This window comes from Bos indicus, chromosome 2 (assembly GCF_029378745.1).
Source record: "Bos indicus isolate NIAB-ARS_2022 breed Sahiwal x Tharparkar chromosome 2, NIAB-ARS_B.indTharparkar_mat_pri_1.0, whole genome shotgun sequence".
Classification (NCBI taxonomy): Eukaryota; Metazoa; Chordata; class Mammalia; order Artiodactyla; family Bovidae; genus Bos; species Bos indicus.
In genome coordinates, this window is record NC_091761.1 from 62,768,816 (window position 1) to 62,781,544 (window position 12,729).

General features: G+C 46.4%; 1 protein-coding gene across 7 annotated transcripts in view; it reads right to left on the minus strand.

Moving 5' to 3' along the window:
* The window catches only part of MGAT5 (alpha-1,6-mannosylglycoprotein 6-beta-N-acetylglucosaminyltransferase), a 397,375-nt gene that overhangs the window by 15,563 nt on the left and 369,083 nt on the right, over positions 1 to 12,729 (minus strand). For all 7 annotated transcript variants that reach the window (XM_070799867.1, XM_070799869.1, XM_019973660.2 and 4 more), the window contains one exon: positions 12,581 to 12,655. In XM_070799867.1, the coding sequence (XP_070655968.1) occupies positions 12,581 to 12,655 (75 nt within the window). The remainder of the gene's footprint in view (positions 1 to 12,580; positions 12,656 to 12,729) is intronic.

Sequence of the window (12,729 nt, forward strand, 5' to 3'; positions counted from 1 at the left end):
AGAGAAGGGGATGACAGAAGACGAGATGGCTGGATGGCATCACCAACTCGATGGACATGAGTTTGAGCAAACTCTAGGAGTTGGTGACGGACAGGGAAGCCTGGTGTGCTGCAGTCCATGGAGTAGTAAAGAGTCAGACAGGAGGGGCAGAACTGAAGTAAAATAATCTAAAGGTTGTCTTTAAACAGGTAACTGTTCAGATACAAAGAAAACCAAGTAATGTAACAGGTAACTATGCCCTGACATGGAAACATCCCCAGTACAGATTGAGAAGGGAAAAAAATAAGTTGAAGGCTGGTATACAGTGTGTTTCCTTTTGTGTCAATACACATAATCAGGCCTGTGTTACTGTAAGAATATCTCTGGCATCACAAAGAAGAGGAAATGGGTAACGGGGTCAGGGATCATCAGGGAATTTACTTTTCAATGTATGTCCTTCTGGAATATTCTTTTTCCTCTTGGAATATCCTTTTTCTCTCTATCCTCTTTGTGGATGGGGAGCTGGTTAACCATCTCAGGCTTTCAGAACTGGAGCCAGCAGGCACACGTTCCATGCTCCTCCTGTTGGTCACTTGGAGCATTGCAGGAGGACTGGGCCCTGCAGGGTCTCTGAGCAGTGAGGTGGGTGAAGCCCCAGAATGCAGGCCAGAGCTGCATCCAGGGGGCCCTTCTGTGCTGTTCGCATTTTTCCTCTTTCAAACCTCAGCTTCCTCATCAGAAAAATGTAGACAATGAAACTGATGATTTCCTATGGTTCCTGCTTCTCCCTACTTCCTTCCTGAAGGAGGTGATGCTATTACACGTGGAGGAAGGTAACCGGCAAGTAGGCTTCTACTCCAGTCTCCTCATCAGGGCTTGCGATCCCACCAGTAAGGTGGACTTGCTGTCGTCTCCCACATTACATCCTGTCATGTGAGGATGCGCATGCTTGAGCCTGAGTGAGTGTGTGCTCAGCCGCTTCAGACTCTTTGCAGTACCATTGACTATAGTCCACCAGGCTCCTCCGTCCATGGGGTTCTCCAGGCAAGAATACTAGAGTGGGTTATCATTTGCTCCTCCAGGAGATCTTCCCAACCCAGGGATCCGAACCCTCCTGCATCTCCTGCATTGGCAGGCGGGTTCTTTACCACTAGCACCACTTGGGAAGCCCAAGTGAGTTTGGGGCTTAACAAATACTTCACAGCATGAGGTCAAACCTAGGGCCTTAATTTGTATCAGTTGAAAACAGAAGATTCCAGAAGGGTCTAATAATTCAGAAATGATGGAAATGCACTGGTTTAATAGGATCCAGTTTAAGGTTTTGACAGTGCCACAGAGCAGGACAGTATGCAGAGTGTCCTATCTCACAGCCCAGGGCTGGAAGACCTTGGCGAGATCTTCAGATTTGTGATCATCTTCAGCATGATCCATGGAGTTGCTATGGCCTGTGTAAGACAATTATTTCGGTCTGGACACTGTTACTAAGGGTGATGGCAGACCCAGGCACCCTGAATGGGAACCCTGAGTGTTCCCTGGTGGCTGTCACTCTCTAACCAGGCAGCGTATGGAAACTTACCGGCTGAACTTTGAAAATATGTCCATCAAATAGGAAGGAAGACAAATGATGATCAACATAGTTATTGCTGATCAAAGCTGAGCATGTACATGGATATTTGGAAAAGGTTAAGCATTGGTTTTTTGGTTTGTTTTTCTGGCTGGTTACTGTAAGCAAAAGAACTTATGCTTTTGAACTTTGGTGTTTGAGAAGACTCTTGAGAGTCCCTTGGACTTCAGGGAGATCAAACCAGTCAATCCTAAAGGAAATCAGTCCTGAATATTCATTGGAAGGACTGATGCTGAAGCTGGAGCGCCAATACTTTGGCTACCTGATGTGAAGAGTTGAGTCATTAGAAAAGACCCTGATGCTGGGAAAAATTGGAGGCAGGAGGAGAAGGGGACGACAGAGGATGAGATGGTTGGATGGCATCACCAACTCAATGGACATGAGTTTGAGCAAGCTCTGGGAGTTGGTGATGGACAGGGAAGCCTGGCGTGCTGCAGTCCATGGGGTTGCAGAGTCGGACACGACTGAGTGACTGAACTGACTAACTGTAAGCAACTTTGCCTATAATTCTTTAGGAGAAATCTGATAGCATTTACAGCCTTTAACTATTATAATAAAGAGATTCAAAGTCTGATGGACACCAAAGCCTACTGTGTGACTGTACACAACAGGCAAACAACTAGGAAACCTAGATCACTGGACACCACGACAGCTGAAGATGCAAACGCTGGCTTTTACAGCTTGGTAAGAACACTGCAGAATGTCCCTCCTACAGGCAGTGGGAGCTGAGGGTGGTGTCTACACCTGCTGAGTCTGGTGGACTCTTAACATACTGCTTCTTATTCATTCTGAGCCTCATATGGTGACGCAGTCCAAGGGATAAAACTGAAACGGGGAGAAAGATTCTTCCATGTTAAACTAGGAGGTGGTGAGGCCAGGGAATGTGCTTCAGACCCAAGACCTAGATTTGAGGCCTGGCCTCACCAGGGCGGGGTTTCGGGCACACTGCTCAGTCTGGTCCTGCCTCCACTGCTGGTCCATACGGAGTGATGCTGCCAGCCTGTGGGTGGCGCGGCTAAGCTGAAGGCTGGCACACAGCAGGCGCTCCCCTAATGCTCATCCCCCTCCCCTGTCCCTGTGTGGAGGCGATACCTGTGCCCTGTATTAGACTCTGGGGGCACCGCAGCACTGGCAAGTGCAGAAGCGGGGCAGCGCTGGACGGATGGAGCCCTGTGCCTCCCCCCAAGCAGGGCAGACCTAGCCCACCTGCTCAGTTCGCAATAGACCCCTGCAGCCCCCAGTGCAGGTTCCCTCTAGCAGGAGAGCTTAACTAGACTCCACATGAAGTCTTGGGTCCCGGTCACCCTTGCTTTGGCTCGGCGGGGGCTGGTCCAGTATGCTCTCACTAGTCCGTTCTGGGTACCAGTAGGACCAGAACTAATGAAGATATATTGGTGGGAATGTAAACTGGTGCAAAACTGTGGAAAACAGTATGCAGGTTCCTCCAAAAACTAGAGTTGTCACATGATCCAGCAACCCCACTCCTGGGCATACACCTGGAGAAAACACTAATTCGAAGATACAGATGCCCCCAGCGTTCACGGCAGCACTGCTACAATGGCCAGGACATGGACACAACCTAATCGTCCCCGGAAAGAAAAATGGTGAAAGAAGATACGATATACATACACATACACGATGGAACGCTACTCAGCCATGAAAAAGAACGAAACAATGCCATTCGCAGCAACAGGGATGGACCTAGAGTGTCACAATAAGTCAGACGGGGAAAGACAACCACCATATGACATCACTCATATGTGGGATGTGAAAGAAGGTGCGTGACTTTGTCTATGAAACAGAAACAGACTCACGGACGCAGCGAACAGACTTGTTTTTGCCAAAAAGGGCAGGGGGGTGAGGGAAAGATGGATTGGGAGTTTGGGACGAGCAGATGCAAACTATTATATATATGTAAAACTGAATCACTCTGCCATACACCAGAAAGCACAGTACCTTGTAAGTAACTATGCTAAGTCACTTCGGTCGTGTCCGACTCTGTGCGACCCCATAGACGGCAGCCCACCAGGCTCCCCTGTCCCTGGGATTCTCCAGGCAAGAACACTGGAGTGGGTTGCCATTTCCTTCTCCAATGCATGAAAGTGAAAAGTGAAAGTGAAGTTGCTCAGTCGTCTCCGACTCTTAGTGACCCCATGAACTGCAGCCTACCAGGCTCCTCCGTCCATGGGATTTTCCAGGCAAGAGTACTGGAGTGGGGTGCCATTGCCTTCTCCTGTAAGTAACTATACTTCAATAAAATAAATTTAAAGAAAAAGAAAGAAATAGAGAAAATAGCAGCAGGCCCTTTTTAAGGCTCGGTGAACCATGTGGAAAGCCCGAAGGTGAACAGGCTTGAAGAGAGGGAGAATGAAAGTGTCCCAGTCAATGTGGCAACAGGTAAGGCAGGAGGCAGTGGGGATCTGAGTTACGGTTCCGGCTCCCAGCTGCAGGACTTCACAAATGCCCCTCAAGTTCCCTCTGCCTGCTTTCACATCTAAAATGCAGATAATATCATTTGTCTTTCAGTCCTTATATAACTCCTGTGAGATAAAAAATGAAGTGACTCTTAAGAGGGTACCCATGAAAATGTTAGTCGCTCAGTCATGTCCAACTCTTTACAACCCCATGGAACACAATCCACCAGGCTCCTCTGTCCATGGAATTCTCCAGGCAGAAGTACTGAGGTGGGTTGCCATGCCCTTCTCCAGGGGATCTTCTTGATCCAAGGATTGAACCCAGGTCTCCTGCACTGAAGGTGGATTCTTTACTATGTGAGCCACCAGGGAAGCCAAGAGGGCACCAAGAGATGTTAAATATCCCAAGGTAGAACATTATTTGCTGCCAGGGTTCAGAGGGAAACGTCGAGTTGCCTGGATTACCTATGACAATCGTGTACAAGGGCCATTTCTTTGTCCAGCTGCTTGCAGGGCACAACAGACACAACAGCTTGTCATAAACCTCTTCTCACCCCAGGTGCCAGCCCCACTGGGTGCTCATGGAAAGTGAGAGGTCCTCTGTTTCACCCAACCTCAGCATCAGCTAACAGGGCAATGCCAACTGGCCTCGTCTCCTTGTTCACTCACTCAACTCACTCGTTTGTTCATTTGACAAATACTGTACTTTCTATGAAGCAGAAAATAAGGGTTTGGAGTTCAGATTGCTTAGGTTTGAATCTCAGCTCCTCCGAGCAGCTGAGTGGTCTTTGCGAGCCCCATAACCTTTCTTTGCCTCAGTTTCCTCAACTGTAAAATGATGAAAATGTCAGCAACCACCTCAGAGAGCTGTGGGGAGGGGGGGAGTAAATTAATTATACTGTGTAAAGTGCTCAGAAATGTGCATGATCAAACACCATGGGTTGGCTCTTACTGTAATTATGAGCAAGGGACTTTTCTACGCCCTTGGGGATGACTTGGTTAAAAAAAAAAAAGGAACTAAAACACCTGCCTTTATAGAGCTTCTTTTTAGTGAGGGAGACAGAGAAACAAAATAAATTAATTATATGTAATGTTAAAAGCTAGTGATTGCTCTAAGTAAGAATGAAGAGAAGATAAGGAATTGGGACTGTTGGGGAAGAGGGTATTCAGATAAGGCATCACTGAGAAGGCAACATTCAAGAAAAGACCTGAGGAGGGAAAAATGTGAGCCATGCAAGTGTCTGGGAAGGACATAACAGAAAGCAGCAAATGAAGTGCGGCAGCCGTGACAGCAAAGCGTCCAGCAGGTTCCAGGAGGAGCGGGCATATGTGTGTGTGCCCATATGTGCGTGTGTGCATGTGTGTGTGTGTGCATGCATTGGGGGTTGGAAGTAGGAAGAGATGGTATCTGGGAGGTCAGAGCACCCAGAGCTTGTTGGTGGGGGTGGGGGGGGTCCCATATAAAGCCTTGGCTTTTCCTTGGAGTGAAATAGAAGCTACTGGAGAATTCTGGGCAGAGGAGTGACAGGATCTGCTGAGCTGAGAACAGTAGACAGGAGCAGAAGCAGGAACAGAGACAGTTAGGAAGCCACACAGCAGTGCACAGAGAGAGAGAGAGAGAAAGAGAGAGAGAAAGAGGACAGCCTCAGGCATCTTTTTTCCAACAAACCTCCATGAAATGCTCATAGGGTGGCTTTGAAGGGTCTCTCAGGCATCTGTTCAAAACTTAACAAACAACTTTTAAAACTACCCTGGGTGCTGGACATCTGAATGTGGATGAGACAGAGTCTCTGGGGACAAAGGCCCACATTTAAAAAAATTACAGAGCAGTATACAACAGATGTCCAACCAGGATGTAAAGGCCACTGAGAGGACAGAGAGAATTAACTCTGGGGATGGGAAGGGGTGGGGTAAGTGTCAGAGAAGGCTTCCAGGAAATTAGGGACTTCCGGGCTGGGTTTGGTAGGCGAAATAGAAGTTAGTGGCTTAGCACAAAAACAGTGTTTTGCAGATAATTGGTGCTCAATAAAGAGCCACTGAATGGTTTTGGCATCCTGGGGCTTTGATAGAAATAGAAAAAGATACTATTCTAACCCAGAAGCTTTACATAATCAGAAGAGACATAAACAGTAATTTCCAATCTGGTTAACAAGCTCACTTAGACACAGAACATCTGCATTCCTCTCTAATAATGATTTTAGCCAGTCACCAAATTTCTCTAAGTTTGCTTCAGTATGAAATTTCCCTATAGTAACAATAGTAAGAAAGGTCTATTAATCAACACATTTATGAGAAGTAATGTTCTGAACCAATGAACACAACATACTATGAAAAAGAAGTAAGGGCGCTGCCCTTGTAACAAAGGCTAAGTAACAGTTTGGAGAAAATGTGATTCACCTAACACCCACAGAGCTGGAGAAGACGGGGTGGGGAGAAGGGGAGGCTGCTCCCTTGGACAGAAGCGTTAGGAGGGACAACATGGGTGGTCCTTCCCTCTTGGTTCAGGTGATGGATCTTTTCCGTTAACCCTCTACCTTGAGTGGGCGTCTGGCTAAACCTTCGATTGAGTTATTACACCAGGACATATCAGGTGCAGGTGGATTCAGATACAGGTCTGGAAGCAGCATCTAAAGAAGTAAGGTCAGGAATTTGCTAAAGAAAAAAAGGGGTGGCGAGTGGGAAGCAGGTTCAAGGCTATGAAATTGGGATTTGGGCCAAGTTTAGCCAGCTAGGTGAGGAGTAAGGGGCATATTTGTTATTTATGTTACAACAGAGGAATCCAGAGCCAAGCACAGAAAAAGTGTTCAATACATCATGCGTGACTGACTGGATTAAACACATTTCAGTTGCTTGCTGGTACCTGCCAAGAAACAACTTGTCCTGTCCTCAAAAAGAGTGAACTCTGTCCATGGGTGGCCCCTGGGGCTGATTCCCAGCAGCAGGTGCAAATTTACATTTCCACAAGTGCAACAGATAAGGTGGTGGTGAAGCTGAGCTGTGGTAATGAATCTCTATGGTGATCTTTACACTGCAAGCAAACAAGTTCATGTTGCAAAGATTCAGACATGAACCTCCCACATTTCAAACTCTTCTACATGAGGAGTCTATTGGGAGAAACAAAAACACATGTGCACGTACACACGAATGTTCAAGGTAGCAGTCCACTCTTCACAAAAGCCAAAAGGTGGAAATGACCCATATGTCCATCAGTTGGAGTAAATCAACTGTGGTCTATCCATACAATGGAATACTATTCAGCAGTGAAAAGGAATGCAGTGCTAAGGCATGCTACAGTATGCATGAACCTTACAGACATTATGCTGAGAAACTGCCCAGGGGCACAAGAGTTTTTTAGGGTGATGCAAATGTTGTAAAACTAGATTGTGGGAGTAATTGCCAAACCCTAATAATTAACAACAACAAAAAGCTCCACTGAATTGTACCCTTACATAGAGTGAATTTGAGGGTCTGTAAATTACACCTCAATAAAGTTGTTAAAACACACACACACACACCTGAAATGCTCTTACAACATGCTCTTCAGCTGTATTTTCTACTTCCTGTAAAAACCCTATATATACTATACAGGATGATTGTGCGCACATCATTTTGCAAGAAGCTGTGTCTTTTATGTGAAAACCAAGTATATTGGTTTCTGGGCTCCGTCAGCAGAAGTTAAGGCTTTCAGAGGACCTACTCTGTGCGAGGTACCTTCTCAGCCTTAAACATGTATTCATTTCTTGATTCCTCTACCAACCCCATGGGGTAGGTAGTAGTATCCCCACTGTACAGAAGAGGCAACTTGACCAAGGTCACTGAGAGTAGGGGCTAAGCCAGGAAGTGAACTTGGCTGTCAGACTCTAGGGCCCAGCACTCAACCATTACCCACTTAACCCCCCTGGGTTCAGGAATGGCTGGGCAAACAGCAACCACCAATTTTTCAAAAGAGTGAATACTTCTTAAGCAACTGCCAACCTTCTCCCTGTGTCAGTTCCTCTTCCTCTTTCCCTGTGACCTGGCACTTCCACCCTCCCCGCTACACGGAGCTATCCAGATTCCCTGCCAGGTTTGTTCTTGCATCTAGAACATGCCCCTTGGAGGGCAGGATGGGCCCCCATGAACCAGATTTCCCAAGAGGTAAAGTTGATTCCACTGCGGCTCTTGGAGTTAACTCTTTTCTCCCCCTCCCTATCTCCAGAGTGCTTTTTTCATAAATGATACAGCTCCTTGCAAAATAACGTGAGCATGGCTTTCAGAAATTAACCTGAGCGTTGACATTCCATCAAAAGAACTTGCTCTACTCTTTGGCCTGAGGCACTGAAGTCTTTCCCAAGAAATGCATAAGGAGAACCTTAACAAGCCTGAACACACCCAGGTTAGGGGAGAAGAGTGCTCTGGATCTTAGAATACATTGGATTTTTCTCCTTGGCACCAGCTCCTACTGTGGGAGAGGGTGTTTCTCTTGGAGAGCAATTCAATAGGGCTTGCTATGCAAATCGACACTATTAGCACAGCAGAGGGAATGGGGGCATTAAGGGGAAAAGCAAGTGGTTTTCCTAAAGCCAGGATTCATTCCCGTTGGGTGCTGCCTGGTTTGGAGGGGGAGGTTGCCTGCTGTCAAGCACTCTGTACAGAGTACACACTGAGGCCCAGGGCTTTCTCAATTGTGGTCAAATGGCATCCTCTGGCCCCCGTTGCCTGGGGTGAGTGTGATGAACAACCTTGAAAGGGTTCTGGGATAAAAGCTTCCTTATTCCCTTAGCAGATCACACGGAGGGCTCTGAAGGCAGAGATCAGCCTAATTAGGGCTGTGGCGCTCCGACAGCAAGCGTGCACTGCCGCCACCCTTCAGAGCTTGAGGCTTTCCTGTTCACACCAGAAACAGCCTCTCTCCTCTCACTGCTCTTTGAAGATAGTCTTTGGGCGGCAAAAATAATGAACACTCCAAGCTCTGAAACACCAGAGCCTGGAGCTAATCATTAAGAGGCAGAAGACCCGATCTGTGAACCAATGGGGTCTTGGCTTCCTAATTTCCTTCTGGAGTTGGGGAACATTATGGCTTCAAGAAAACCCTCCCCAGAGGCCTAGGATAAACTCAAAATAGGCCCCTTTATTGCTCATTAGCAGCAATGAGAGAATGCTGATAAGAAATGCCCCTAAACACAAACAATTCCTAGAGTGACTTTTCTAAAACACCAGTCTGATAGCATCACTGCCCTATTCCTGAGTTAAAACCTGTCTTCAGCCTCCTCTTGTCCCAGAATCAAATTCTGAGTTCTTGAGCTGAGCCTCAGCCATCTTTTCATGATGTGTCTCCTCCGACCTCCTCTTGCATCATCTCTCTCTCTTCAGTCACAGCCACCTTCCAACTCACCATTTCTCTTTTTCCCCCAGGCCTTCACATCTCGACCTCTCAGGTACCCCCACTTTGCCTTCAGGACTCATCTCCCGCCAAGTGCTTGCAGATACTCTCCCTCCCCTCCCCCGTCCCCACCCTGTACCTGAGTTACAGGATCCCAGAGCACACCTGGGTAGTCGCTGTGACAGATGTAGTCAATGGCAGCAGCACTGCCTATCATCCTGACCCTGAAGCTACTTAAGAACAGAGACTCATCCTTTGACACCTCTTCTTCCCCAACTCCAGGAACAGTCTGCAGTCCCCTCCAGTTGACAAATACTTACAGAGCAGATGCATGAATAACAGCAGGCAGAAAAGAAACCCCTGGGTTTCTGTGAGCTGCAGAACTCTGCAGAAGAAAATCTCTACCCAGGAGAAGTGTGAAAGGGCAATTTTATGAGTATGTTTTCTAGGAAACAATTTTATTAATTGTCTCTCCAAGTCATTAGGGTCAAGATGAGCCTGCTGGATCTTGGCACACAGGAATGAAGAGCACACACACTCATTACCTTCCTTATTCATTTAATCATTCTTTCAGTTTTGTTCACCTTCTCCCTGACAGGCAGAGGGCTAGGCACTTGGATGTCAAGGGGACCAAACTGGGTGTGGCCCTGTATCCCTGAACATTTAACAAGGTCTATTTGGGGAACAGGACCTTCCTGTTTGAAGGGAAATCTAGTAATAGGTTTAAAAAGAATGGGTCACATGATAACTTCTAAGGACTGGCTAGCATTCAAGAATCTTAGGGAAGAAAGAAAGATGGCCTTCAAATAAATATGATAAAGTTTTTTCAAATATCATATGATACCATTTATATGTGGATTCTAAAAAATGATATAAATGAACTTTTTTTAACAAAACAGAAACAGACTCACAGACAATAGAAAAGAAACTTATGGTTACCAGAGAGGAAAGGTGGTGGTGGTCCCGGGGGATAAATTAGGAGTTTGGGATTAACATATACACACAGGTGACAATGACGGTCACTCAGTCGTGTCTGACTCTTTGTGGTCCCATGGACTGGGGCCCGCCAGGCTCCTCTGTCCATGGAATTCTCCAGGCAAGAATACTGGAGTGGGTTGCCATTTCCTACTCCAGGGAATCTTCCCGATCAAGGATTGAACCCAGATCTCCTGCGTTTCAGGCAGATTCTTTACCAACTGAGCCGCCAGGGAAGCCATATACACGCTAATATATATATATATACTAATCAACAAGGACCCACTGTATAGCACACAGACCTATACTTAGTATTCTGTAATAACCAAATGGGAAAACAATCTGAAAAAGAATGTACATGTATAACTTAATCACTTTGCTGTATACCTGAAACTAATACAGTATTGTAAACCATATATACTCTTGATATAAAATTCAAAATGTCTTTTTACAATGTGGTGGTGAGTAACCATTTTCCCTGAGAGGAAGTGGAGACAGGAAAGGTGGAAGTGGGTTCTGGCAGGGATCCTGGTAAGATCTCAGCCTCCAGGAAGGGTAGTAAAGTCTGTGATGTGTTAAAATCTCACTGCCACAGGCCACAGCATCCCTGTCTGCACCTTTGGGAAGGGCTGGCAGCTTCTTGAGATCAAAGAAGATGGGAAGTATAGCTCTGGGATAAGTGTCATCGCCTGAGGCTCCGGCAATGCTGTTGGTGCAAGCCTGCATGGGCTCAAACCAACCGAGCATCCAACCCTGATTCCATGACTGAGCCCTATGGTTGAGACTCTTGGTTCTTGTTATCCAGAGAATGGATGATGATTGCTACCTCCCAGGATTACTGTGAGGATAAATGAGATGATGCGTTGGGATGTAAAGTCTGTATGTAAAGGGCTGCCCCCGTCAAGATAATGATACTGTCATTCTTGAGTTAAGTGTCATATAAAGAGTGAATGAGATAGTGATTCAAATGCTCAGCTCTCGTGGTAAAGTCTGATGAATACTACTGTAGAATACATTGTCACATAATAATATAATAATATATATTAAATAATCAACAGCAATAGTGTGTCTTTATTGAACATATGTGTCGGCCTTGTTCCAAGCACTTCATATGTACTAGCTCATTTCCACATTAGCCGCTTGAGGTTCTAGTATCATCCTCATTTTGCAGGGGAGGAAACTAACACATCCGACTACGGCCAGAAGGCCTCAGCGGAGGGGCTGGAACGCCAGTGGATGGCTGCACTGTAGTCTCTCTTTCCATTAACAAACGTTCAGAACATCAGGCCCGGGCCCCTGAAGCCTCTGTCTCTGGCTGGCCCCGTCCAGCGGCTGCATTCAGGGATGTCCATGGCTTACCACAGTCTGTGGCCTCAAATCTTTCCTTGGAAACCTGCCTTGGCCTACAGTCCATGCCTACTTTCAGTCTGAACACGCCATTTCTACTTTCAGCCTTCAGAGTCCTCCCTGCCTATGTGTCAAGATCTCTTGATCGCACTAAGATGCTCTGCTTTGAAGCAGAGCTCCTCATATCTTGTACCTGGTCAAGGACCTCGTATTTCCCTGCCCACGGGGGCTCTTGGCCTGACTATTTATATCTCTGTGTTATTTTTGAAGCCTAAGGAATTAAGATGTTTTAAAATGATGGCAATGACACTTTTGGCCTTTACTTCTCTGAGCACAAGACACAGTGTCCCAACTCTGTTGGGGGTGGTGGGACCCTAGGAGCCCTCCCCAGCTTTGGAAGTAAAGTTTTGCTTTTATCTGTTTTATATACTTGGATTTCAAGAAAAGTTTCATTTGAAAAGGAATCCTATTTTTAAAAACGTTTGAAAACCACTAAAGAGTCCTACCTATTTGGAATTACCGACATATATTGAGCCATCTATCTGTCCCCCTCCCCACCCAAGTCTTTGTGTGATTCCCGGACAAGGCACAGGTCTGATGGTGAAGGAGGTTTTCATCTTGACCATCCAGTCCCTCCCTTCAGTATCCATTTGACCTTCCACCCACAAGGAACATTTTTACTCCAATGACAGCCAGACTCCTCTGGGTGACCATGGCAGTTCATATGTTAGAATTTCAAGAAGCCCTCATCTAGCTTGTGGAATCCTCCAAATCAGGAAAATCTCACAGGATCATGGTGAGCTTTTACTTATTCACGAGTTGCCTGGGGTACCAGAAGGGGGGGAATGGCGAGGACAGATGGACTTCGGAGAGTCTTACCTGTTTTTCGATGAAAGCATTGATTCTTTGCAGCATCCCCTCACATGTGAATTCATATGGCATGTATGGCTCAATCTGCAGAAACAGAACAGATCATGAAAGAGGAGGACATGATTCATGTAATCTGTACCTATTTCTCCACTGATTCA